The following is a 25,876-nucleotide window of genomic DNA, read 5'->3' on the forward strand; positions in this document are numbered from 1 at the left end:
GCCAACAACTTCACAGCTGCATTCTCGGATCTGGAAAAACCCTCCAGGCCCCCTTTTCACCCACTGCTTCCGTATTCATACTACAAATAAATACTCTCCTTGTTATTCCAATTTACCTTGTCCTGGTCTGCTTCTGGGTTCTAGTAATCGTGACAGCTTCAGCAGGTCACCTATTTCTTCACCCACTGCCATTCTGTCAGGTCTGCTGGCTGCTGGTCTCGGTTGAGTTTTTAGAGATTTGGGTTGCAAAACTTGTTTGTGTTTTTGCCCAGAGGTCACGTAGTCACATCACTTATCTGGTCGAGCGATTTTAGCTGTAAAAAGCTACCTGTGAAAAATTGTATATATTCCGGGACATGATGTGACCCTCCTCAGCTCTCTCCTGTGTGATGTGTCCCCATGTTATCCTTTATTTTGTCCAGAACAGAACGGAGAGAGGTGACCTCGGAGTACAGGTCCTCCTGGACTCAGTTAGAGTTTGCCTGGTGGTGTCACCACAAAAATGAGTGAATACAGGACGTAACCTTTTCTGTAGCTGGATTAATATACCTTGTGCAGCTAGGATTACATTTCAGTTCAGCCATGTATGTTTTTGTACCCCTAAACTGTCGAGGCTCTGTTTGAAAGTGCAGACCAAGTTTGATATATTTGTATGGCTTTTTTCCTTTTATTAGAAGAGCTGAAGAGAGAGAGGATGGGATGACATCCAGCTAAGGACTTGGGTCGGATTTGAATCCAGGTCTTGTTGCCCAAGGACTATGGGGCACATGCTCTACTGTGTTTTCTTTGGATAATGCCTTAGACAAGAACCAACTTTGCTTTTTATTGCTTGATCAAATCGGCTTTAATGAGCTTTGCCTGCAAGTAATGAGAAAAATGACTTTAAGAACAGTGAAGAACAGAACGTGAGAAATAAGTTGTACTTGAATAGAAGAAGCTAACTACTGGTACACAGTACCAGTCTGCAATAAAAATGACACATGGCATTTTGTAAAGTCACATTTGTTCTGTACCTGAACTATAGTCTGTTGACTTTCATTCCGCTGCCAGTGAAATGACTCACGTGTGTGTGTCACATAATCACCTTCTTCTTCTTAGTTTTACTAATAACAAATATCACAAATAACCAAATGACAGCTTTAACACACTGAATCTATGTGAATGTGTTGTTGCATGTTGTCGTCTTGTACAATTTGTAATCTGTTTGTTCATTTTATCTGTGTCTTGATTGGGTTGGATTTGAACCCGTTGCGAAGGACTATGCCTACGTGGGGCGCAATCTCTACTGTAGTCTCTTACTGTACATTGCATTGTAATGGCAATAGAAATGGCACAAATGGCTCTGTACATTTGTAAGTACAATCACATTTGTTCTGTACCTGGCCTATATTTTGTGTATATATGTAGATATGCTGTACATATTACTGTGCAAAGTCTTAGGCTGGTGTGAAAAAATGCTGTAAAAAAATATTATATATAATGCTTTCAAATATATAAATGATTTTTTGTTATCAATTTACAAAATGCAAAGTGAGCAAAAAAAGTAAAATCTAAATCACATCAATAATTGACGTTACTATCCTTTGCCTTGAAAGCAGCAACAATTCTTACAGGTACACTAGCAAAAAGTCGGGCAACGTTGAGGATCATAGACGCAGTGGTCGGCCAAGGAAACTTAGTGCAGCAGATGAAAAACACATCAAGCTTATTTCCCTTCGAACTCCCTTCGAAACCAGTGGGACCCAGGTACACCCATCTACTGTCTGGAGAAGTCTGGCCAGATGTGGTCTTCATGGAAGAGTTGTAGCCAAAAAGCCAGACCTCCAACATGGAAACGAGGCCAAGCAACTCAACAATGCACGAAAACATAACATTTTTTTTAAATAAGTCGACATGTGTTTCTTACTTTGTTTTATTATTTGTTGAAGCAGATATCCAAGAACAAAATGCCTTTGCTCCTTTATTACCTCAATGACTGATACACTATAGTGGAAAAATGTAATTATTTACAATAAAATTGTGACATTATCAGTCAGCATGTAAAATAAAGTTAACATTAATCTCAGCTTCTTCAAAGCATTGCAGGCTACAGTTATTCATGAGATGCATACAGAGGGAGCAACGTGACGAAACAAAACTGTTATCATGTGTAACTTAGACACAGACGCTACTCAAGAGGTTGGGCTGTGCACAAATAAGGACTTCATAACATCAGTTTCCAGAGTTTATCACTTGAGTTTCTCCAAACTGGATAACACTCATTATACAATTTGTTAGCTGAGGCTACTTGCTAGCTATTGGTTATATTTGGACTACAGACGGTCCACTACTCGTAATGGGATTCCTCTTTAGCAATTAAAGTGATGTTATTACTGTGCGGTGGCTTGAGAAAGTTTACACACTTAGGCTAAAGTTAATTAAAAAGAGGAATAATAAAACATCTTTTGGAAACTGATCTTAATGCCTTAATTAAAAAAAAATTAGGAAAATCCAACCATTTAAGGACACCAATTTTCTTTGTGAATGAATGATGTATTGTAAATAACTACATGTTCTTCCTTAAAATACAGGGGGCATTAGTATACACACTCCTATGTTAAATTCCCATAGAGGCAGGCCCCTTTTTTATCTTTAAAGGCCAGTTATATCATGGATCAGGATAATATGCATCCTGATAAAGTTCTCAATGCAAATTCAAACCAGATATTAGTCTAACTGAGATAAAACCATGCCAGGGACGAACATTTATTTATGTACAATACATTATTCATTCACAAAAAATTTGGTGTTGGATTTTCCGATTTCTTTTTAAATCCGGCATTAAGATCAATTTCCAAAGATGCTTTTTTATTCCTCTTTTTAATCCCCTTTAGCCTGGGTGTGTAAACTTTCTCAAGCCACTGTAGGTAAAGACACATACATACTGTATAAACAAGCATGAGGGTGTAATCAGGTGAATAGAATGAATACAGTACAGCCATTTCCAAAGTTCCAGCCATATCTAATGACCTACCTCTACATGGAGTACACTGATTAAAAACTCCCTTCTAAATTTCTGAACAGAGCCTGGCTGTCTGATTAAACTCCACACCAAACACTGACTTGGATTTAAAACTAACAAAACTTTATCAGGAGGCTTAATGATCTTGCACGCAAAGTGTGGGACCCGTCTACAAAAAGTGAAATGCAGTAAAACACTATTAGGTTTGCATGCCTTGGCAAGAAATACAACATCCATGATATGTGTTGTTCTTATGATCCATTAGTTCCTGGCAAAGTAAAGTTGAATTTAAACTTAAATTTATTTAAATGAACTTTAATGAGCCTTCTATTCAGTAGCATTATATAGGAGCAGGTTTTTATTTGGGTTAAATAGGTTGGTTGATAGGTAGAGGGCAGATTCAGTAGGTGATCATTTACCAATAAGCTACGTTACAACCAGGTTATAATGACACTGACACAAGACATTGTTTTTTAAATGGAAATGGGGAGACACTATTGGTATGGATCACCCGATTTGGCCTATCAGTTTGGAAATGAGAAGGAAGGCACAGGGAGAGAGCAGACAGGACAGGCGTTTACCACAACAGGCCTCGACCCTGCACCTGCAGCAGGCTGCGTTGACAGTACGACTGACAGTTTTAATAATGGCAAGGAAGGGAGGGCAGCGGCCAGCGCTAAATCTTTGCTCTAGCAGCAGTGGGACAATGCTAAATGATATGTGAAGGAAGAGGAAAAACTAGAAAGACTAATGTGTCCAAATCATCAACAACAACAACAGCCGGAGTCATACACCTGTCACTGTGACTGACAGCACGATAACTCACTCAGGATTTTTGTTGTTATGCAACACAGACACTGGACCAGGCTGGACCATCATACTCCAAGGAGCTAACTTTTGCATGGTATGGCTTGGACTGCAGCCAGGGCAGAGGCAGATGTTTTGCAGCGGTGGCTGTGGTTGGGGGGGAGCTGAGTGGATGGGTCTAGGTGAGGCTGGCGTTGGAGCTGCTGGTGCCGCTGTTCTTCCTCTGGCCGCTTTGCACCAAACTGGGAACCTGTAGGCCCGTCAGTACTGAAAAACTGCCGTTCCACACCTGCAGGGAGCACCACATAATCCCAAAGTTTAAAAACTGAAAAGGTCACAGGAACAATAGAGCAGTCCTTAAGATAACAGTTGTATAAGTAGGATCCTAAAGGAGGGTTTCTCACCATGAAAGCTGGTATTACTGGCTGCTGGAACTTGGTTTTAAAGGTGTGCATCAGCTGTTTAGTTTTGGAGTTGTAGAAAGACAGAACACCTAGAGAAAATAAAGAAGGCAAATCACACATATGCACTATATTTAAAAAGTAGGGCTGCAACTAACCCATGCTCAATGTTGATAGTGCTGAAATATCAAAGATATATATATATATTTAAAAAAAAGTAAATCAATGAATTGTTTAGTTTATAAAATGTCTTAAAATTGCTTGTTTCATTTGTCAACAGTCCAAAACCCAAAGATATTAAATTTATAATTTAACGTTTTACCTGTTGTATTGCTTTCGTAGCGGAGTTAATAATTCCACTAGCCATTAAAAGGTAACTCTTCATTTGACTAGTAGTTTCCATATGAGACAGGCGCCATCTATTGGTGCTATCCTACAGACTTTAGAGTAAAGTTCTTACACACCGTCATCAGTCTGCAGCCTGTTCATGGTAAATCACATATTCTGATCTCCACTGTAATAGTTAGGGAAATGTGTTCATTGAGATAATGCGTTAGTATGCATGCGTTACACTCACACAGGGAGGTCTCTGATTTGATATTAGAGACCATTTTTGTTTTGTTTCTTTTGTTTTAGCTTAAATGAAAGTTTGCCACAATGTGCTAGCTTGCTAGTCTGGTTGGGGCCTAGTCTGATAACTTAACTTTTATGATACAACCATGGGGACAGTAAACTAAATGATTAGTTTTCATTTAGCTAACTAAAGCTCTTTACAGTGACAACACTAGTCTGCTATTTATCAGGTACAGTTTCCTACTGGTACTTTGTTAATGTCATGTGTAATACTGTTAACCAGACTGCCGTAGCCTGTTTTGTGCTAACTGGAGCTCTTTATAGTGATGCACGTGATTGTGAAACACTATTCTGCTATGTATCAGAATAAACCTCTGTGACAGCCAACGAAGACAGACGGCTTCATCTGTAATACAACACAACACAAGAGAGAGAGTACACACCCGCTACCCTTTAAATGCAATGTTTTATGTTGCCTTTCTGGCAGGGTTTTCCATTCAAAAGATGTTTCCATCTTCACATCTGGGAAGATGGAGCCCTGGATTGTTTGCCAGTTTAGATCGATAAATTAATCATTTAATTATTGGGTGATTCCTTTCTGACCATTGACTTGTTTTCAGCACAAAAAATATTTAAAAGTACTATTATCACAACTTCCGGTTGAGCAGCCATGAGGTCAGCAGAGTAACTTTTGGCAATATAACGCTTTCTTTCAGAGGCTTAAAACATTCAAAGAAATATGTGCTATTGATTTGGCGCTAATGTTATGAAAGGGAGTTGAAATACTGCCGTTCAGGTGAAAAAACAAGCTCCTCCGTGGACAAAACAGCTATTGTTGGCGACTGCCGTATTTAACCTGAGGAATCATCTCAACAGGTAACGGACTTCATGGTCGATTTACAAACGATACTTCAAGAACTGAGAGACTTTTGCCAGGAAAATGGCGACGCTTTCCGAGAAATTAAAGAGGACATTAAAATAACCAAGAGCAGAGTCAGCAAGGCCAAAAGACGGATCTCTGAAGCAGAAGCGAGTGCACGTGGTGGAAGATGCTGAAACTAGCACATTCGTGGAAAATTTACCGAAAGAAAAACTCACTGAGCTCAAGATTTAAAAATAGCTGGATTGGGACAGTGGTAGTAGAGCAGGCACACGCGTACGTTGAGGTTTGACGCAGAGGGTCCAGGGTTTGAATCCGACATGTGACAATTTCCTGCATCCCCCCTCTCACTCCCTTTTCTCACATAGCTGTCCTTTTGAGAAACAAAGGTGGAAAGCCCAAAAAATAATCTGACAGGATTATGGTCAGACAGGATTAAATCCTTGATGTGGCATCCTCAGCACCAAATTCTCCCAGCTCACTGTGCCAGCCTCCACCTTTCAGTGGATCACAAACTTCCTGACTGACAGGAGTCAGCAGGTGAAGCTGAGGAACATTTAGACTGTTAGTACTGGCACCCCCCAGGGGTGTCTGCTCTCCCCACTGCTCGTCTTTATCTACACCAACGACTGCACCTCAGGAGACCCGTCTGTTAAACTCCTGAAGTTCATTGACAACACAACAGTCATCAGCCTCAACAGCCCTGTGTCTGCTGTGGAATCCTTCAGCTTTCTGGGATCCACTATATCCCAGGACCTAAAGTGGGAGTCCAACACTGACACCATCATCAAGATGGCCCAGCAGAGGATGTACTTCCTGCGCCATCTCAGGAAGCTCAACCTGCCTAGGGAGCTGCTGATCCACTTCTACAGTCTGTCCTCTGCACGTCCATCACTGTCTGGTTTGGGTCTGTCACCAAAAAAGAACCGGAGCAGACTACAACGGACAGTAAGGATTGCAGAAAAGATCATCGGTGCCAACCTGCCCTCCGTTAATGACTTATACACTTTCAGAGTCAGGGAACAGACAGGAACCATCATTGCAGAGCCATCTCACCCCGGACACAACCTGTTCCAGCTTCTCCCCTCTGGTAAGCGCTTTAGAGCGCTGTATGCCAAAACCAACAGACTCAGGAACAGTTTTTTTTCAAGACGCCATCACTCTGATGAACAGCTAACTTCTGAGATAAATCCTCAACACTTAACAGACCAACAGTGTTTCTATCTGGGATCATTCAAACAGTTACTCTAGGGCTCTATCTTGCACCCGGCGCAGCACAATGCCCGACGCAGGTGTCTTTGCTAGTTTAAGACCAACGCAGTTGTCAATTTCCCATCCAGTGCCCACGTTGTTTCAATAGCAAATGCACATGCGCTCATCTTTGCGATCATGGGCGTGCTGGTCTTACAGGAAGGTGTGTTCAGGTGCATTCTTGATGTACTGCTATCTTGAGGCAGGGGGAAGTAATTGCGCCATTGACCAACAAAAACCAGGTCTAAAGTCAATAGCGCACCATTTCATTGTTATTTTAACAGCAAATTAGTAAAATGCATCTAGGCTTATGCATAGCGTGCACACACTGTGCTACACACACACACACTAGAGGATGCATACCCGACCCGAGCCCAACGGGACCCGACGGTACCCGACGGGCCGGGCCGGGTTCAAACTAATTTTTAGAAAGGATGCTCGGGTTCGGGTCGGGCTCGGTCACATCAGCGGCATAAGGCATTGAACATTTTTTTGTGTAAACTTATTCTTTTTTCCTGTTTATAACTTTGGAGATTTTATTTCTATTGGTTAGTTTTTTCTTTTTTGCTTGCTTATTTACTGTTTGGGTCTTACTGTAGTATACAAAGTTTTATCATGTGAAGCACTTTGAAACTTTGTCTGTAAAAGGTGCTATATCAAGTAAACCTATTATATTACATTCTCACCAGCGGCAGCAAGGCATTAAACTAAACATGCACAGTATATGTGTGAGTGAATGCTGAATTACCGCGTCTCTTATTGGGGCGGCTTATCAATACAGGTTAAGCAAGGTATCTATTTTACTCAGATTTACTGACATAATCCCCCACATATGATGTTAATAAAAGCGGGCTTTCCACACAAACAAACGTACATGTGTCATTAGTATGAGAAACAAATGCGATTTTAACTGTGTCGGGCTCGGGTCGGGCTCGGACATAAATATCTTAATGCCTGTCGGGCTCGGGTCGGGTTCGGTTACTGCTCTGTCGGACGGGGGCCGGGCTCGGACAGAAAAATCCGGCCCGATCCGCACTCTAACACACACGCACACACACACACACAAGTGCAATCGCACACAAACATGCAAAAGATTACAAATATAAATATTACGGTGCAATTTTGCAATAATAACAGCAATGCGCCAAGGTAAACACGCCTGGTTTTAAAAGCGAATTAGAGGGGCAGCCTCTAGCTCACCCAATAAGAGCGTTTGCCCCATGTTTTTGCCAAACTAGCAAAAGTGGATTTGGAGAGACCCTGATTGCACCTGCGCCAGGCGCTTCACGCCGTGCGCTTAGATTGTTAAAATAGGGCCCTATGTGTGTTTAATTGTACCTTCGTCATAGTTGACGTAGACTCCTATAGTGTTTGGGATGGCACAGTCCAGTGTTCGAGCCTTGTTGTTGTGCTTTGCTGTGAGGCTCTGCTGCAGCCAGTTGTTCAGATGGATGCACCAGGAAGCGCTGCTTTTCCCCAACTGGTCGAATTTTCCGAGGCTCCGCAGGGCTACACCCACAGCAAAGGCTTTGCTCTCCTTGTCAAACCGCACCTCCCAGTACTGTTGGCCAGAGTCGATCATCGTGTCAGCTGTCATGAGACATAAGCCCAGATAATTAATGTCTACACAAATCTGTTGTGTCGTTTGGTAGGTGAGGTTACACGTTTGTTTTTTAGTAAGTCTAATTTGGAAAGAGACATTCAGACTTCAGTTCTGTGAAAACATTTTGTGTTGGCAGTTTTACAGAGGAAACATCCAATGAAAATCATGAGTTGGGTTTAACATGTACGAAACTGTTGAATGGCAACAACGAACAATCTGTTATACACAAGGTTAAAAAGGATATGGAAGGTGCAAAAGTTGGGTAGAGTCTGGTTTAAACTAGGGATGCAGCAATTAACCGATTTCATTGTTAACCGCGCAATAAAATGTCACATTTAATTAATCGTAAAGGCTCCGAGCTACAATGTTAACTAACTGCATATTATGTGTGTAGTGTGTGCAGTTCTTATTAAACCTTGACAACATAAACGCTGGCGTGCGCACATGCGCTTCACACATGAAATCAGACGCCAGTCCGAGCGAGTGTTGACTGTCACGTTAGGTTTCCACCATAGACAGTTTAAGAAGGTTTCCACACAGCAAAACACCTCGCAAATCTCGGCCAGCAAACTTTTGCCTCAGGGCGTGGTCACGAAAACAACACGCAAGACCGCGACAGAACACCGGCTGCTAGGCTCTACTCCGAACATGCTAGCGATTAGCCTGTCGGCTAGCTGAAAAGAGTGTTTTTAAACTAACATCTACAGTGGTCTATTTGGTGGGGTATTTGACATTTTTAAATTTGTGTGTCATAATGTACCAGCAAAATCTATTTAATCATTGCATCCCTAGTTTAAACGTGGATAAACGCATAAATACAAAATACTATTTCTCCCTATCTATTGAGTGAAACATTCATTTTGGAAGCTAAGCAGGCTAGCTAAACACCCTACCTGGGTAGCTTACAGGCTCGTGTAGCAAGGCTAATAAGCTAGCCTGCAGACCTAGTAAGGCGAGATGCATTTAAAATGCAGTGTACAAGGGCTCATAGTGTCCCCTTTTTACTGAGAAGTGGATGAAGGCCTAATGCTATTAAGTTACTTGTTCCACCCACTGAGGTTGAACCTAAAGCAGTGAAATAATTTATGCTGCCAGAACGGCCCAGGTTCAATAACTGTACAACTCCAGTCTGGTGGTGTTTTACTCCTAGAGATGTAGAAATACATGTATTGTGCTTTTTTTGTGTGTGTGTGTTCTCTCACCCAGCACTGTGTAGGACTCAGCTGTAAATCGGTCTCTGCCGGGCCGGGCTGTCGGCGCTCTCTTAGGTGACATCAGGGCCGACCTGATTACAGATGAGACAGATGGTAAGCAACAAACACCAAAACGCATAAAAGAATTCTTACACACACACACACACACACACACACACACACACACACACACACACACACACACACACACACACACACACACACACACACACACACACACACACACACACACACACACACACACACACACACACACACACACACACACACACACACACACACACACACACACTTTTTAGATTTATTCTTAACGCCAGTAAGTACAAGCCCAGGTGTAAAGACACTGCAGTTCACAATAATACACACCTGGCAGGAGAGTGCATTGGGGAGTTGGTTCGGGTCTTTTCTTTGCGGATGTCCTGTATCTTTCCTCCACAGCTGTCCCACTCCACACTCAAGTCCTCCACCTTCAGGTTCTGGTGGGACGAAGCAGCGTCCAGTTTGAAGGTGAAGGCTGCAAATAGAAAATGAGTCAGGTCTTTATATGAGAAACCTGATCCAACAATTACATTTCTATCAACTTTCGTGCATTGTCAATCATAGTGAAAGAAGAATACAGCCTTACGTAAAACCTAGTTTGTGTTTTCTCACCGTGGGTTTCTAGTGTGACTGGCTCAGAGAACTCTCCTGCAACGGCCTTGTTACACGCTCTCACTCGGAAAGTCATGAACCGGGTGTCAAAGCGCAGACCTGAGAATAAAAACACAAGTATCCTTTATGAGTCCTCTTCATTAAAGTTCTACAACAAAATGTCAAACACCTCCTTTCTATGCTCCTCGTACCGGTGAGTGTGTGCTCCAGCTCTCGTATCCCCTCTACAACCATCCAGGGGTAGTCCTCTCTGATGCGCGGCGGACCCTCGTGGTTTGTGCGTCGATGCTCCAGTATGTAGTGGTCTATCTTGGTGTCGGGCTCCGGTAAGGTCCAAACTACTGTCACCGTGTTATCGCAGACCTGGCACTCTGAGACCTGGATCTCTGGAGTGGCTGGAACTAGAGAGAAAATACAGTTTTATTATCCAAAATCCTCTCCTTCTACTCTTGCGCAACACTCTTAATCTTTTTTCACTACAGAATCAGATTCTTGGTGAAATATTATTTAATGAGACATGAGCAGGTTCAAAATGATTATTATGTTATTTTGAAATAGTGGATTAAGTTTGAATTTATCATGGCGTGAGTTGTTACATGGGAATAATGTTAAAGCTGCATCAATTATTTTTAAAAACAAGCTGTCAGAGCACAGCCCAGCATATACATTAGCTTTGGTTAGCAAACAATTGTGTATTTGCACATCAATTGGATCTGGAGTCATGTTTGTGCCCCCCCACACCTTTATGAATGTGAGCACAATATTCAGTCTCGGGAGGTGAATATCTGTCTCTTTAACTGCTAAATGTTAAAACGTCTAAATCCAGAGGCTAATTTCGCTCTCTTTAGCAGTTTGGTGCTAAACAGGCGGCGTACAGTGGCTGCATGAGAGCTTTTTTGCTCAAAACAGCTGCTAGCGTGGAGACCTACAGTAAATATGTAGGCTGCAAAACCACACCAGTGCCTTGAAAAGGGTTCAAAGGCCTCACACAGCTGCAGAGTTGGCTGATAATTCTCTATGGTTTCATCGCTATGTGCGACCCCTTTTCACATTAAATGTATGTAAAATAATGATAAGGAGTTTATTGAAACCAATGCAACATGCAACTGGTTTCACACGGTCATTGTTTTTGATGTGATTAGACACTGTGACAGTGTTTGATTTGAAACAAAGGCCCAGAGGTAATGCTTAAAGTTAATGCCTGCGTAGTTGCTACTGATTTTTTAGCTTCTACTGTTTTGTCTATATAAGACGACAATTCCCAGCATTTGTTGACGACTTTTTTTGCACTTGTGTCGCAATCATCAAAATTAACATTAAGTATCAAAGGTATAATAATATACAGGTGTGTTTGGCAGTTCCATCTGTAACTGTGCAAAAACCCCAATTTAAAAAAGACAATTCTGGCTTTATAGGAGTCTAAAACCTTTATTTCACAAAAACATGAGAAAATATATATGTTAATAAAGTAAGAATAGTTTTGATTCAAACTAAATTTGTCCAAAGAACAGATTGGAGCTTGAAACAACAAAACTATGTGGGTACCTTAAGCAAATTGATTTGCATTGCAAACAGGCTGGTATACTTTCACTGTACGTTTACCAGCCTGTAACTAGTAACTATAACTGTTAAATGTAGTGCAGCAAAAACTACGATAACTGAATATGAAGCAGCATGAAATGGAGATGTGAATTTACTTATTTACATTACACCCCTGCTGTAGTCACCGTCTGTATTCTTTGTATTAAAAGTGGAGCAGACCTGGGAGAAACTTGAGGCCCTGCAACACCCCCCTCTCCTGGCTGAAATCCACCATCAAGTGACTCATGTTGTCACTGGCTTTAGACTTCAGGGAGAGGCGAAAGGCTGGAGCCATTGTCACGCTGCAGACAAAGAGAGACACACAAAAACACACAAAACACACAGAGTGGAAACAAGCGTTGTCCATTATTTATCGGGATAAGAGGCAAAAACTGAAGATTCTAATACTTCTCACTAAGGAAAGGCCACTAACTAGACTTCTGGTACTACTGGGACCTCATCAATCTAATCAAGGTTTAAAGCAAAGCTAGAGAGGGAATTCATCCAGGGAGGAGAGGAGGAGGCGGGGGCTGACACAGGATGACACAGTGGGAAACAAAAGGCCCTTGAGTGGAAAGTTTTCTATGGTACTTATTGTCTACGACATGGGTGTGGTACTGGCCACTGTATTTTGAAAGCATGCATGCCACAATATGAGTTGGCTCAATGCTTACAGGAAAACTATGACAAAAGGAAAGCAATGGATGGCTGAGTACTATACCTATCCTTAATGTCTTTGGCCGCCTGGAGACGAGAAGCAGGAAAAAGAGAGGAGAGAGATACGGAGCGAAGAGAAAACTGAGTTGAAGCCCATCATGTTGTTAACACAAAATGTTACTGGTGGCTGTTAAAATAGCCGCAGGAAAGACAGATTCAATAATATGTATAATATGGACACTGAAATTCACCATCAGTCATTAAAAATAGAGTTGTAAACAGACAACAGCAGATGGAACAGTGCGACATCACAACATCAGCGGTGGAGTGAGTCAGTTACCTGATTGAAACCGTCCGTCGTAGAGGAGCAGAGCGTCTGATTGGCCAGCTCCAGAAGCTCCTCTGAACTCTCCAGGGCTTTGGAGCAGGCACTCAGCTGACTCTGACAAATTACCAACACACACAGTCATCTTTAATATAATGGGATTACTGTGCTCTCCCCAAAGCGATGGAGTTTGCCACATCATTTGAGAGTCACGGCTTGGTCCTGAGGCTGAGAACTTTAAGAATTAGAGAACACCTTGTTTCCAGTGCATGTGAGCTGGAATAGTTGCTGTAAAACTACTGCAAAAATGGATCAAGTCAAAATCAGCTGTTTGGTGACAGAACTTTAATTTAATTAATTAATAATAATCTCTTTCTGAATGGCCTGGAATTTAAAGGCTTCTTTTGTGCTCTCATGAATTTGGAGAAATAGACTAACATTTATCAGGCATCTTTCATTTTGTAGTCTGGATCAACATCCAGGATCCCCTCACCTTCCGCTCTGTGATGCCTATATAAAAAACACTTTGACGCTGGAACAACCAACTTTGAGCTAGCAAGCTACAAGCTGAAAAGGGCAAGCCTTAAAGAAGATTTGGATATTACAAAAAGGGAGGCCTGCTTGGTTCTTTTGGAGTACGGTTGTTAAGATTTACAAGAATAAGTTTACGGCAACTCATTTACTAACTGGGATTTTTGGGACTGATTGGCAGGGATTGCTGTGCACAAAATACACACTGGGAAGAAAACAATACGTTTAACCATGTATCCAGCTAATTTAAATTTCTCGTTACTATCTTGTGTGAATATTGTATGTGGATTTTTCTTTTGCAGGGTACAAATGTTCCACCAAAACAAGTTCCTTCACAAGACTATTTTGCAGAGCCACAGTTGCTTTGACCAGAGCTTAGCGCCGATTATGATTGGTTTAAAGAAATCCAAACAACGCAGAGGGTTTTTTCCTTATATCCCAGAATGTGTGTGTGGTGTAGCCAGACCTCACTCCACAGCACTGTGGACATAGGTCTGGCTATGCCCCACTATTAACCTGGTGTTCAAGATATGGCAAGAAATGATGTACAACAGAGAGAGAATGTCAATTAAATTACATAAATGTGCTATCAATTTGTCCAAGAAATATCAAAGACAACAGCAGCTACCTGTAGCTCATATGTGCGGCTGGCTCTCTCCTGTTTGATGCGTGTCACCATGTTATCCTTCATCTCGTCCAGGACAGAGTGGAGGGAGGCGAACTCAGACTCCAAGTCCTCCTGGACTCGGCTGGAGTTTGCCTGGTGGCGTCACAACAAAAATGAGTGAATACAGGACGTAACCTCTTCTGTAGCTGGATGAATATACCTTGTGCAGCCATGTACGTTTTGGTACCTCTAAGTTGTTGAGGCTCTGTTTGAGAGTGCAGACAAAGTTTGAAATCTCCTCATTCTTCATGGCCAGCGTGTGGGTGATCTTACGCAGAGATTCCTAAAGAAAAGGCAAAATCTGATTTTTGAGTGTTTAACATTCTGCCATGCCTGAAAAAAAGACTAAATCTGCTCCTTTTAGACCATCAAAAGCAAAGCCTATACAGAATAATATTCTCTATCGTGGCACAGAGGGCTGAATGAGTGCATGTCTCTCCTCTAACCAAACACGTGAATTGAACAGCTCATATTGGGGCTTAGGTGCATCCTCATGGTGGAGGTTGTGCCAGTCAGTGTTTGGATGGAAAGGACACAAGGAGCTTAAGGCTTTGAGCTGCCATTTAAACATGATTAGCATTTGTTATTGAGTACTGGATGGGATCAGAGAGGGACCTAGCCTCAGTGCACAGAGTGGGAGGACACTTCACGGGCGGAAGGATGCGCATTTATAATTTAATAATGCAGCTCCACAACCATTGAACAGCCGACTTCAAAGCACTGGGCACACACTAGGTCGACTGTTATAAGGATCATTCCTTTGACATGTTCCCACTCCCGTTAGGCTATATTTCATCTAGAGTTGATCATGCATGCGGAAGACTGTGTAATGTTTGTTGATGCGAGAGGAACTGCGCCAAGGCCCCCCGTCCCTGACTGTACACCGATACACCGATAACAAAGTCAACGATGGCATGCTCAAGATAAACCTCACCTTGAACCGGAAAAAACACTGATTCAAATATAAAACATCACTGGGGAATACGACTCCGTACTGCATCCACAAACTCCCCAATTCTGCAGCTTGTCCCCTCCTTCCTTTGTACACTAACGTTACGCCCTGAAACGGCTTCCCCCATCAGAGACACCTGTTCCTCCGGCTCCGGCTCACCTTCTGGTCTCCCATCTCGCCGCTAAGATGCACCGGCGCCGCTTGAGCCGCAAACACCGCCGTTATTTCTCCTCCGTCCGCCGCTTTTTTATTTATTGGCACGCCGGGCCTGGTACTGATGCTGCCGGCGGAGTGCAACGCATCTTCGGACGGACACTAACCACCAACGCCTTTGGGCCGTAGCGCGCATGCGGCAGAAGAGGATTCTGGGTACTGATGTTTCTGTTTCGCGGGTGAGTAATGCTGCCTTCGTGTACTGTAGGAGAAAAGTAGATACGAAAACCATAGTGAAAAGATTTCATGTTATGCTTTTGCAAACGACCAACCATGGGGTTTAATAATCAGTATATATCTAAATCAATCAAAAATATGTTAAGTTTTTTGCTGAAGGGCGATGGGAAAAAGGTTGCAAAAAAAGCAAGATTATAGTATCTAATAAGATGATATTCGTAAGAATGAACAAAACACAACAATTAAAAGGCAGATCCAGTATCACAATGAGAACAAATATTTGTGTTCTGGCAATGGGCTTCTAAAAACCTATTTCAAATATTTTGATGAAATCTTCAAATTGTCAATAACGTTTTGTAAGTGAAACTGATTACTGTCATACCAAAGGGAATGAGGGTGTTAAACGATTGATTTATGATTGATGATAATTAAGACTAAGGCAGCCTCCATCGGGTGCAGTTCACACAGCACACTGTATAGATGGTAGCTTCACTTTGTTTTGTAGAAACCAACCAACACTTCTACACTAATAGCCTACATTGCCCCAAGTGTCTTTGCCAGTTAGTTTGTGGTAATTTGATGAATTATATATGTTTAGCTCATAAACTAGGGAAAAACAATAATATTATATTATATTATTATAGAAAGATGTACCATGAGAATAATATGTAAACTGTGTAATTATAGTAAATAATATTGTAGAACTCAGTTAATGTTTTAGACTACTTTAGCGGTGTAACTCCCTAACAAGTTGTCAGGCATCCCCCGCTCTGATCCTGTTGTCTGTCTGTGTGTTTGTTTTTTCTCTGTCTGTGCATCATGGTTCCTGTTGCCATGCAACCTGGGGAGGTGTGGCCTCCTACACTCATCACCTGTTCCTGCTCAGCCTAATCACCATCACCTGTTCCTGCTCAGCCTAATCACCAGCACCCACCTGCTTCTCATCATCATCACCACCAGCTCATATACCGTGACCTGACATCCAGTCCCTGTCGGATCGTTAGTCTACCTAGTATGTGTTTGGCGCCTCATCTGACTTTTGCTGGTTGTTTGTTTGCTTCACGTCTGTATTCGTATTTGGTAACATCTGTCTCTCTGCCTGCACATCCAGTAATCCTGCTACTGACCATCAACACTCTACACCTCCGGATTGTCTTCACTCCCCTGCCGTCACAGCTTTTTCCTCTGCTTCACCTGGGTTGGTCATCTGGTTCACGGATTAGTTTCAATAAACTTTCATTGAGCTACTCCTTGTCTGCGTTTGGGTTATTCTGCCAGTCGGGTCTGACACAAGTTGATTAATAAAGAAAAAGCAACTAGCAATCAGTAAACCTGGCTCTTTTTTTTCCTTTGTTCTTTGTTTCCTTTGTTTCCTTGGTTCTTATTTCAGACTTGCTGATATGGATTTGTTTACAAGTTTGTCAAATCATAGTTTGACTAAAAGTTCTATTGAAAATGTGTACGTTTATATTTTTGACTAGCAAACTTCGTAAGCAATGCATCCTTAGCAGCATTATGAATACAATTGTGTTAAATTAGTTTGTAACACATTGCTACTTTATTTCGTTACGGTTACATAAAACACACTAGCCAAAAAGACCTTTGCTTGACACACAGCTGTAAACAAGTTACAACCAAGAAATGCGAGATAAATAAGAGCATTGTAGTCCTGCCTTTTATTCCACAAACAGTATAATAATGTGAATGTTTGGTATTTTCAGTCTAAATGAAAATATAGATGAGGTATATTTCAAACACAGCGTCCACTCAAATCTCAACTACTGTCCCACTGAACAAATGATTTATGATAATTTCTCTGATTACATTACAGGCAGGACCTACTTTCAGTCTCTCTATGAAGAAAAAGTTCACATGGTTGATGTTAGAAGTTTCTTCTTGCGGCCTTTTGTCTTCACTGTCACAAACACATAAAACACAGACACTTACTCTCACACTGCATCATTTGACTTCAAGTGAACTAAAGCTACGTGATACTAGATATCATAGTATATCAGTGCTGAATAGATTACATAGAATACATATTTTAACCCTAACTGTAAAATGTCACAAACACCTCACATTATTCTTGCTTTGTACTAGACCTTCCATTGGGCCTGTTAATATCTTACAACCACAGGTGAATATAAAGTAATGTGTGTTTTTATTTCTGATAAGGTTTCTTGCCTGTTACACTGTTTCCATTTCATTTTTCATTGACTGTTGATTTGAATAGGGAAGGATGCTTTGACATAAACATTTGTGCAAAAAATCTCCAATTTACAAACATCACAGCATTTATAGCTTTTGCTTGTTTCCAATGCCTGTCGGGCTTAAAACTAACTAACTAACTAAATGGCAAAACAATTGCAATACATCTTGAATCTTACAGTATTTCTGTTTTCATCTCCACTCTCTTGCATGAAACTGTACTGTGAGAATAATGTCACCTATTTTATAACCTCTCATCTTTGTTGTCTCTCTTGCAATTATCTTCTAGCTTGTGGTTGGAGATTGAATCAGAAAGTTTATCTACCCCATAATACTCAGTTGTGTCTGTCACAGGAAGCCAAGCACTCCTGTTCTTGTACACCGCTGTGGGGACAAGGTAAAATGCGTTTTAGCACCCTTGCACCCAAAACCACCAGGGTTTCACAAACCCCTGGTATCATCGTGGTGTGCGCTGTTCTTATTTTTATTCAGCCAGTCAGCGCCTGCATGATATCTCACTGAGCGACTCCCTGTCTGCCTCTAATCTGCAGAAGTGTGCCCCCCCAAGCAGGATGTAAAGTTTTAGCAGTGAGGTAGCAGTAGCAGCCTGCTTTGATGTTTAAAAAAAAAAAGAAGTAATTGCAACAATGGTGTTAGGTCAGAATTCTCTTTTTAAAGCCTACACTATTTTCCATCTTCAGTTGTTGTTTATGCAACCTCCACTACAGTCAGTAACCTTACCATATACTGTATGAAACAATCCCCTCCCCAGTCAGCACAATTACAAACTTCTCACAGTAGATGAAGAAAAAAAAACTAAAACTCCTCCCTCCCACCCACACAGACAGTTTTTTTGTGTCTAGCTCTGTCATATGTGGAGATATACAGCAGAGACATGAGGAGTCTGAGGCGAAGGAGAACACCTCTTTCATGAAACAATGGAAATGTGGTTGACTCTGCTGTTACTCACAGGTAAGGCCCTCAAAAAACAGACAACATGCGGACAAACAATATAAATGTAATATGAGAATATTTAATGAACAGACTGAAATGTGATGTGTTCAGAGCGACTGTAAAATGAAACACATTTGCCTGTTGTTTTTTTCTCAGAAACTGATACTGCAAAGTATGAGACTGACATCTATCAATCTATCTATCTATCTATCTATCTATCTATCTATCTATCTATCTATCTATCCATCTATCTATCTATCTATCTATCTGTCTCTGTCTTTTGCAGCCCTGGTGATATCTGATCAAAGGTTTGTGATTCTGGATGGATTGCAAAAAACAGTGGAAGTTCCTTTTGGTAGCTCTGTGATCTTTGAATGCGGTTTGAAGATTAAGACCAATGGCAGATTTTGGGTAAAATGGTCTTTCAACTCGTCTGGATCTTCATTCCCTGGATCAGAGCTATTCTGTGATGAGATCATTAACAAATCTGCAAAGCTCACCACCGTGGTGTCTAACCAGACAACGCAGGACCCGCGAAACAAAGAGCAACAACTTTGCATTAAATCAAATGTAACGGACCAGAACAACGGATGGTACTTTTGCGAAGTCAAAATAGATATTCCCACATTAACCTCTAATCACAGCAACGGAACAAAATTAATCATTTGTAAGTATCGTGTGTAACTGATAAAGATGGTAACCCTTTACTTTAAGTCCTGCTATTTAGAAGTAGTATACAAACATTTGATGAATGGTTTGTATTCTAATACAGTTTTTTTTGTTGTATTTGTCAGAAATCACACTTCCTCCCATGGTGACATGTATTACATGATTACAACTGTGTTTTACTACATTTTTTTTCCATTATCGGTTTTTACACCAGCCTCTACTTATTAGTACCTATAGCAGGGGTTAATAATAAACTACTTATCTGCTTACAACCACATTTAAGAAGCTAACAAACCATTTATTATTTATTTGCAATGCTTATTGTTGCTAGATGTAAAGTTTAATATGATGAAACATTACATCATGAAGGGATTCATATTCTGGCTTGCTAAATGAAAGTATCATTCTGTTTCCTTTGTGACAGCACAGAGCAAGGAACATGCAACGCACCCGTCACTACCCCTAGTGACAGTCAAACAAGGTGTGTGTGCATGTGTGCGCCTGCATGTATGAATGGGTGCGTGCATGTGTGTACCTAGCTCTTAGAATAATGCACCTCGCCTTTTTAGAACTCGCAGCGCAGTCTGAGGTGTTGAGCGAGGACTTTTCGGTGGCCGCTCTGAAGTAACAAGTTTCCACATATAGACCCCTCAGGGGTGAGAGGTCAAAACTATTCAAGGTGTTATATATCCTTCAGTGAGGTGTAAACTTGATTGCTTGACAAACACACGTTCAAAGTGCTCACAAAAACCATTTTATATTAGTCTTATTCTTGTACATTGGTTATTGTGATAATGATTCAACGTCCATTATAAAGAACTAGTGTGCGCACACATTGGCCATTGGCCTACCTATTCACACTCTGATATGGTTCATTAATTGACATAAGTGGGATCACATTTCAAGACAAAATTTTTCTCTCCTACAGCTACCGTGTCTCCCACAGACACCTTCTCGCTGGATGGCCACTGGATGTGGATCCTGTTGGGGGTATCTTCTTTCATCCTGATTGTCCTGCTGGTCCTGTGTGTCTTGCTGAGAAGAAGACTCCGCAGAAGCAGAGGTACCAGTCTTCCGTTTTTAGCTGGAAGGTTTAGATAATCATCTTGACCTACTGGTGAAGCTGCAGTGAAAATCTGTAGATTAGAGACAAGCTCTGTAGACAAGAGAAGCCGCACGACTGTGATGAAAGGTGCCAGGAGAAAAGAGAGAGTGAGAGAAAAACACTCTCACAGAAAGGTTCAGTCAAGTCAAACGCCATTGCTGGTTTCCTTTTGTAAATTTGAAATTTACAGAAGAAATGATTTGATGAGATAATGTGTTGCTTTGTGTCTCTATAGTCTGAGTGAGAGAACAAAAGAAGCATGTGCTGTAGCCTATATCTGTCCAACTCGTGGCTGGTGGATGCAAACTGAATAAGCAAGTGGTTTGTGTGGTTTAAACTGCACAGTGTGTGACAATCTAAAATGGCTATGTAGGACACAAGTTTACTGCTGTGTGGTTTAAGTAAGGATGTAGAAAGACTTTAATTTCTAAAACAGCCCACAGTCTTTGAAGACAAAGCCCCTTCTCTTGCAGGCAGAGCTCAGTGCACGAAGAACAAAAAGTCCTTGCCATCAAAATGCCATTTGTCCTTAATGGCCAAAATGCCATTAAGGACGAAAGTTTGGGCCGCGCCAAAATGACAAAATGACTATAATGTTAAATAAAAATTTTAATGTTGAAAAATTTGGGATGCACCTGTTTCAGCCACATTTACGCCAATTGAAAATGAACACAGCATAATGCAAATGCATTAAAGAACCTTAAATGTTTGCATTTACATGTGTTTCATGGAGCGTAAGTTGCCTATAAGTATTGTAATGGTGCAAAAAATCTAACTTCAGAGGCATGTCATCAACAGCCATTATTGTAACATATATGTTCATAAATATGTACTGTACATCCAAGCTTAGCTGCAGGAATCTGTGAGGGCAACGGGTTCATTCCATCTGGATGGCGGCATTTGTTTGTGTTTTATTGTGTTGTTGATGACCGGAACAAAATCAAGCCGAACTGAAATAGGAGTAGCTAACTAAGACTACTTTTTTTTTAAATATAAGGAGTAGAATGTACAGATAAATTAATGGAAATTTAAGAAGTAGAAGTAAAAATTCTGTGGTAAAACAATTACTCCAGTAAGGTATGGATACCCAAAACTTCTGCGTAAAGTAAGCAAACAAAGTATTTGTACTTTGTCACTTGACACCTCTGATAATACATTTCTACATAGTGTCACTAAAAAGTTGCTTTCTTACAGAAAGATGTTCCTTCTTCTTTATTAAATATCCCTTTGAGTAGAAACCAACATTTACAAAATTAAGACACCCACTACTGGCGTTTCTTCTCAATTGCTTTTGCACACTCGTCAAATTAAAATCATTGTTATCAAAATGTTTTGTGAAATCTCACATCTTTCCTTAATTTTTATCGAGAGGTGAGACTATGAGTTGGTAAATTACTCAACTGACAGAAACTATTTCACAAATTGACTGATTGTTTGAGTAATTTCATAAAAAAACAAACAACCATAAGTATCTGTCTGTTTTTATGTCATTGTAAACAGAATACTGTGGGTAGTGGAGCGCTAGTCAGACAAAACAAGACGTTACAAGACATCAGCTTGTACCCCGAGAAACTAAGGAAACAATTTTATAAACGGTTAATCTATGTATAAATGATTTAATGGTCAGATTCATTTATTCACCACTCACGGCCTTTTTTAAACATACATTTTTCAAAAATTTCCCCCAGTTCCTATGATGTCAATATGCCAAAAGAATTAGTGGCAGATGTCTTTTGAAATTCAGTTACCTTGTTATTATCTTGATATTTTGCTTACAACGCTTTTATATGTTAACCACATTTAAAACATGTTTCACTTTGATACAATAGTCACATCTCAACGCGGCCACTGGACGCTCTTTCAGTGGAAAAGATGTGTGAGTAAGAAGCTTTAAATGTTATGGTTAGGTCACAGCGGATGGAGCAGTTAGAAATTGTTTTATTGTTATAATGATTTAGACTCAGATGATGATTCAGTCCTATTTCTAACTGCTCCATCCGCTGTGACCAAACCATAACATATACCTATATACAGGGGATGTCATGTCATGCTACAAGATTTCTATGGTATTATGAGTTCGAATATCTGATGCACAGCAGGACAGGAGAATTATTTGTTTGTGTATTTTACATTGCGGTTACTGTAAGGAAGGGGACACACTGGAAAAATGCATGTTTGTTGATGGATAGATTTCAGCTAACAATAGGAGGATTAGATATTTAAGGGTACTGTATTTGTGTTGCTGCACGTAACCCTTCAGGGAGAGAAATTTAACAGAAGTTTCAGCAGTGACCAAGATTCTTTATATTTGGAGCATCTTGACTTTAAAAAGATTTGATTGTTATTTTTGGTGGCATTGATGCACTTACTGATTTATTGTTCTACTTATGGAACATGAGTCAAATATTTTGTGCTGCAGAATGTAAATGATGTTGCTTTTTTGCGGTTTTGAGAATGTCAGAACAGCTGGACATGAAAGGTTGTCAAGGGCTTACAATGTAGTTACTGTCGATGTGTGTGTGTGTGTGTCTGTGTGTGTGGGCGGGATAGGGTGATTAATGGGTGTGGGGAAAATGTTTCGAACCACAAGCATAACTGTATTTATTAAACTTAATTAGACAACACAGATGACAGACCATTTAGTTTAAAATGTGCAAATCTCTCCACAAAAAGAAACAGCTTGTGGAATGACACAGGTTTTCATTTTGTGTATCATGTTGGATTAATTTGCTAAAAATCTATTGCAGAATTACAGCACGTGTGTGTAAGGGCGTGTGTGTGTGTGTGTGTGTGTGTGTGTGTGTGTGTACGTGTACGTGTGTGTGTGTGCACGCGCACTTCCAGACTTAGATAAATAGATAATGCCTAATTGTAAATAGAAATAAAATAAAACTAATAACCAGGAAAATTACATGATGTTTTATTTAAGTCAAAAGGATATCATTCTTATTATATCATGCATTTCATAACTGAGTTTTTGTTAGAAGTAAATGGCTTACATTATATTGTTATATTATGACAATCTACCTTCTACTAATGTCAGGGTCCAACTGTATTTTCTTTTTCAATTTTTACCCAGAATACATTATGTCTATCTTCTAAGAGTATCTTCTAAGCAAATGTTCAATGCTGTAATTTTTTTATTTATATTTAATCTATTAACATACAAAAAAACTGACTAGATTAATAATCAATAGGCTACTAAAACAATTATCATATTTGATTTTGTTTTGCAATTTTATTGTAGTATTCCAAACATAATGAATATTAAATTCATTCTATCAACTGAAATGAATCTTGTTTTTGCTTCCTGGTGCAGGAGAAGATCCTATCTATGCAAACACTCGTCCTGTGGCCAACAAACAGCCTTCACCTCGGCCGGCGATGCCGGTGGGCAACCTGAAGACGGCTTCTTCCTCTCAAAACCTCCAGAACCCGAGTCCAGGCCGCAGATACTACGATGGCAGACAGAGATACAAACAATGAAGATGTCAGGGGCCTCACAAGCCCTCCTCTCATTTAGCCATGGCCTTTACCTGCAGTCTATTCACTGCCGTGCAGGTTAAATGAACAGTCTTTTTATTGTTATAATGATTTAGACTCAGATGATGATGATTCAGACAGAAGTGGAAATGTGGAAATGCCTTCCTCTCTGATATTCGCTGTAAAATAAATAGCTATGAGCCACTAGGTGGCAGATTGAGGCTATCGATTGGTAAATTCAAAATGTTGTTACCCTTTTATGTTTCTTTAGTTTGTATTTTAATTCCTAAAAGTATTTGAAAATGTTGCCAACAGCAGCCTTTGTATAGTAAATAAGCAAAAAGTGCTATTGCAAATTAGTATTTCTAGTATGACTTTCATATGGGAGTGGCTGTTACTGTTTTTTTTCAACTGTGTGCAAATTATAGATTTTATATTAAAATGTTAAAATATTAAGATTCTGAAAATGCAGTTTGTAATATCTTGAATGTTAGCAGCCCTCAATGGTGATATTCTGTCGTGATATCACAATTCAATTCTGCACTCCGACGTGGGATAAATACCTTGGATGTGATTAATACACATAAAAAAAACAACAAGTGCACAAGTAGTTCAAATCAGAGGGAACTTCAATATAGTTTTGCGGTTACAGCTAATTGGCTTTTTTATTTTATTTTCTTCCTTTTTTTTTAAAGAAGGTTTAATCTAACGTTACGTAAGATTACGTGACGTTGGTCGTTACGTGAATCCTGCGCTCCCTGCAGGATTCAGATGCGGAGTGAACGTTACAGGTGGCGCACGGAGTGCCGAGCTAGATCCAAGGCAGGAAAAACCAGCAGCAACCTGAAGGGTTTCTCATGTAGATCCTGAAACTCCAGGTGAGTCTGATTCGGAAATCTGACATGTGACTTTATTAACTTGTTTGTGCGCAGTTTCCCCCCCAAAGGCTTGTTGTTGTTTTTTCCGCGGACCTCGGGCTGGTTGTGGGAATTGGTTTGGCAACCTGTTGGGGTTGAGAGGCTGTAGCACTGTAACTTCTCTGTCTTATCTAAGATTATTGGATAAATCTAATAAGCGTAGGATACGCGTTTAGGCTGCCGTGCAAACACTTCCCTACCGCAGACAGACAGGGAGAGACACTTGAAGGGTTGCTGCTGGTGAAGCTTCAGGGCAAGTGGCAAAGCTACGGATAATGTGGTTAAATCCTGTGGGGTAAATGCTTGGAACCACAAACCAAACTGTATTTATTAAGCTTAATTAGACTACACAGATTTTCTCCCCATTAAAAAAACCAGTGACAGTGTACCATGTAGTGAATTATGTACACATCTCTTGGTAAATAGTCCACAAAAAGAAACAGCTTGTGCATGAAGAAATGACACAAGTTTTTATTTTGTGTATCATTTAGTCTTCATTATTAGAGCTACATTATTTATTCACCATCAGAACATTCTGTCAGCAGTGTGACTGAATCCAACCGAATAGTATATGTATGAGGTTAACCAGATATTTTAGGGTGTGCAGTTTTACGGTGAGAATTACAGCACAAGATGTGTGTGTGTGTGGCTAGAGGATGTACTACTTACTGTCAGTGCACTTGCTCTGCTGTCATACTGCAGCTCAGTGGGGTCACTGCACACTGCTACACCACACAATACACTGGAACTCTGTGGTCTCTGAGTAGACTTGATGCCTGTTTCCTTTGTGTTTTTACTGTAAGCCACACACACACACACACACACACACACACACACACACACACACACACACTCACTCTATTTGCAATGACTCCAAAGGTGAAAAGAAAACTAATTTGTGTCCCCTTGATATTAAGTGTTAAACTAGTGTGTTTAAATTGCAGCATTGCTGACGCACATGTTAAAGTGTGTAACTGCTGTTATAGAACACACACATGAAGGCTCATAATCTATATATATATATATATATATATATATATATATATATATATATAT

General features: G+C 40.5%; 3 protein-coding genes across 6 annotated transcripts in view; 2 read left to right on the top strand and 1 right to left on the bottom strand.

Moving 5' to 3' along the window:
• Positions 1–2,737: 2,737 nt before the first annotated feature.
• Positions 2,738–15,459, bottom strand: fsd1 (fibronectin type III and SPRY domain containing 1). Of its 2 annotated transcripts, none has more exons than XM_034880473.1 (13): positions 15,077–15,247; positions 14,330–14,425; positions 14,104–14,235; positions 12,960–13,061; positions 12,684–12,706; positions 12,143–12,264; positions 10,573–10,782; positions 10,382–10,480; positions 10,097–10,244; positions 9,719–9,801; positions 8,252–8,503; positions 4,213–4,301; positions 2,738–4,097 (listed from the first exon to the last, which is right to left on the bottom strand). In XM_034880473.1, exons 1-13 carry the CDS (start codon positions 15,140–15,142, stop codon positions 3,987–3,989), a joined length of 1,533 nt encoding a protein of 510 aa, XP_034736364.1. In that variant the 5' UTR covers positions 15,143–15,247; the 3' UTR covers positions 2,738–3,986. The 2 variants fall into 2 exon arrangements, with proteins under 2 accessions (XP_034736364.1, XP_034736366.1); XM_034880475.1 differs by lacking the exon at positions 15,077–15,247 and adding an exon at positions 15,254–15,459 and having other exon boundaries at positions 2,739–4,097.
• Positions 15,460–17,888: 2,429 nt separating this feature from the next.
• LOC117951029 lies at positions 17,889–24,331 on the top strand. 3 transcript variants are annotated; one of them, XM_034882502.1, is made up of 5 exons: positions 17,889–18,664; positions 18,933–19,313; positions 19,740–19,796; positions 20,244–20,378; positions 20,656–20,905. In XM_034882502.1, exons 1-5 carry the CDS (start codon positions 18,631–18,633, stop codon positions 20,658–20,660), a joined length of 612 nt encoding a protein of 203 aa, XP_034738393.1. In that variant the 5' UTR covers positions 17,889–18,630; the 3' UTR covers positions 20,661–20,905. The 3 variants fall into 3 exon arrangements, with proteins under 3 accessions (XP_034738393.1, XP_034738391.1, XP_034738392.1); XM_034882500.1 differs by lacking the exon at positions 20,656–20,905 and adding an exon at positions 23,740–24,331 and having other exon boundaries at positions 18,250–18,664; XM_034882501.1 differs by lacking the exons at positions 19,740–19,796; positions 20,656–20,905 and adding an exon at positions 23,740–24,331 and having other exon boundaries at positions 18,254–18,664.
• Positions 24,332–24,658: 327 nt separating this feature from the next.
• si:ch211-129c21.1 (uncharacterized protein LOC563087 homolog) overlaps positions 24,659–25,876 on the top strand; it is a 21,769-nt gene continuing 20,551 nt past the window's right edge. The window contains exon 1 of the mRNA XM_034881509.1: positions 24,659–24,781. The gene's annotated coding sequence lies outside the window, so the exon portion shown is untranslated. The remainder of the gene's footprint in view (positions 24,782–25,876) is intronic.

This window comes from Etheostoma cragini, chromosome 9 (genome assembly GCF_013103735.1).
Source record: "Etheostoma cragini isolate CJK2018 chromosome 9, CSU_Ecrag_1.0, whole genome shotgun sequence".
In the NCBI taxonomy this organism is placed as follows: domain Eukaryota; kingdom Metazoa; phylum Chordata; class Actinopteri; order Perciformes; family Percidae; genus Etheostoma; species Etheostoma cragini.

Excerpts from the sequence above, each read along its gene's own strand:
- fsd1 (XM_034880473.1), bottom strand. The coding sequence starts at position 15,142 with ATGCAGTACGGAGTCGTATTCCCCAGTGATGTTTTATATTTGAATCAG. Across the intron at positions 4,302-8,251 it reads CTACGTCAACTATGACGAAG|GTGTTCTGTCTTTCTACAAC; the intron begins GTACAATTAAAC and ends TATTTTCTCTAG. Across the intron at positions 4,098-4,212 it reads CAGTAATACCAGCTTTCATG|GTGTGGAACGGCAGTTTTTC; the intron begins GTGAGAAACCCT and ends TGCTCCCTGCAG.
- LOC117951029 (XM_034882500.1), top strand. The coding sequence starts at position 18,631 with ATGGAAATGTGGTTGACTCTGCTGTTACTCACAG. Across the intron at positions 19,314-19,739 it reads CGGAACAAAATTAATCATTT|CACAGAGCAAGGAACATGCA; the intron begins GTAAGTATCGTG and ends CCTTTGTGACAG. Across the intron at positions 19,797-20,243 it reads CCTAGTGACAGTCAAACAAG|CTACCGTGTCTCCCACAGAC; the intron begins GTGTGTGTGCAT and ends TCTCTCCTACAG.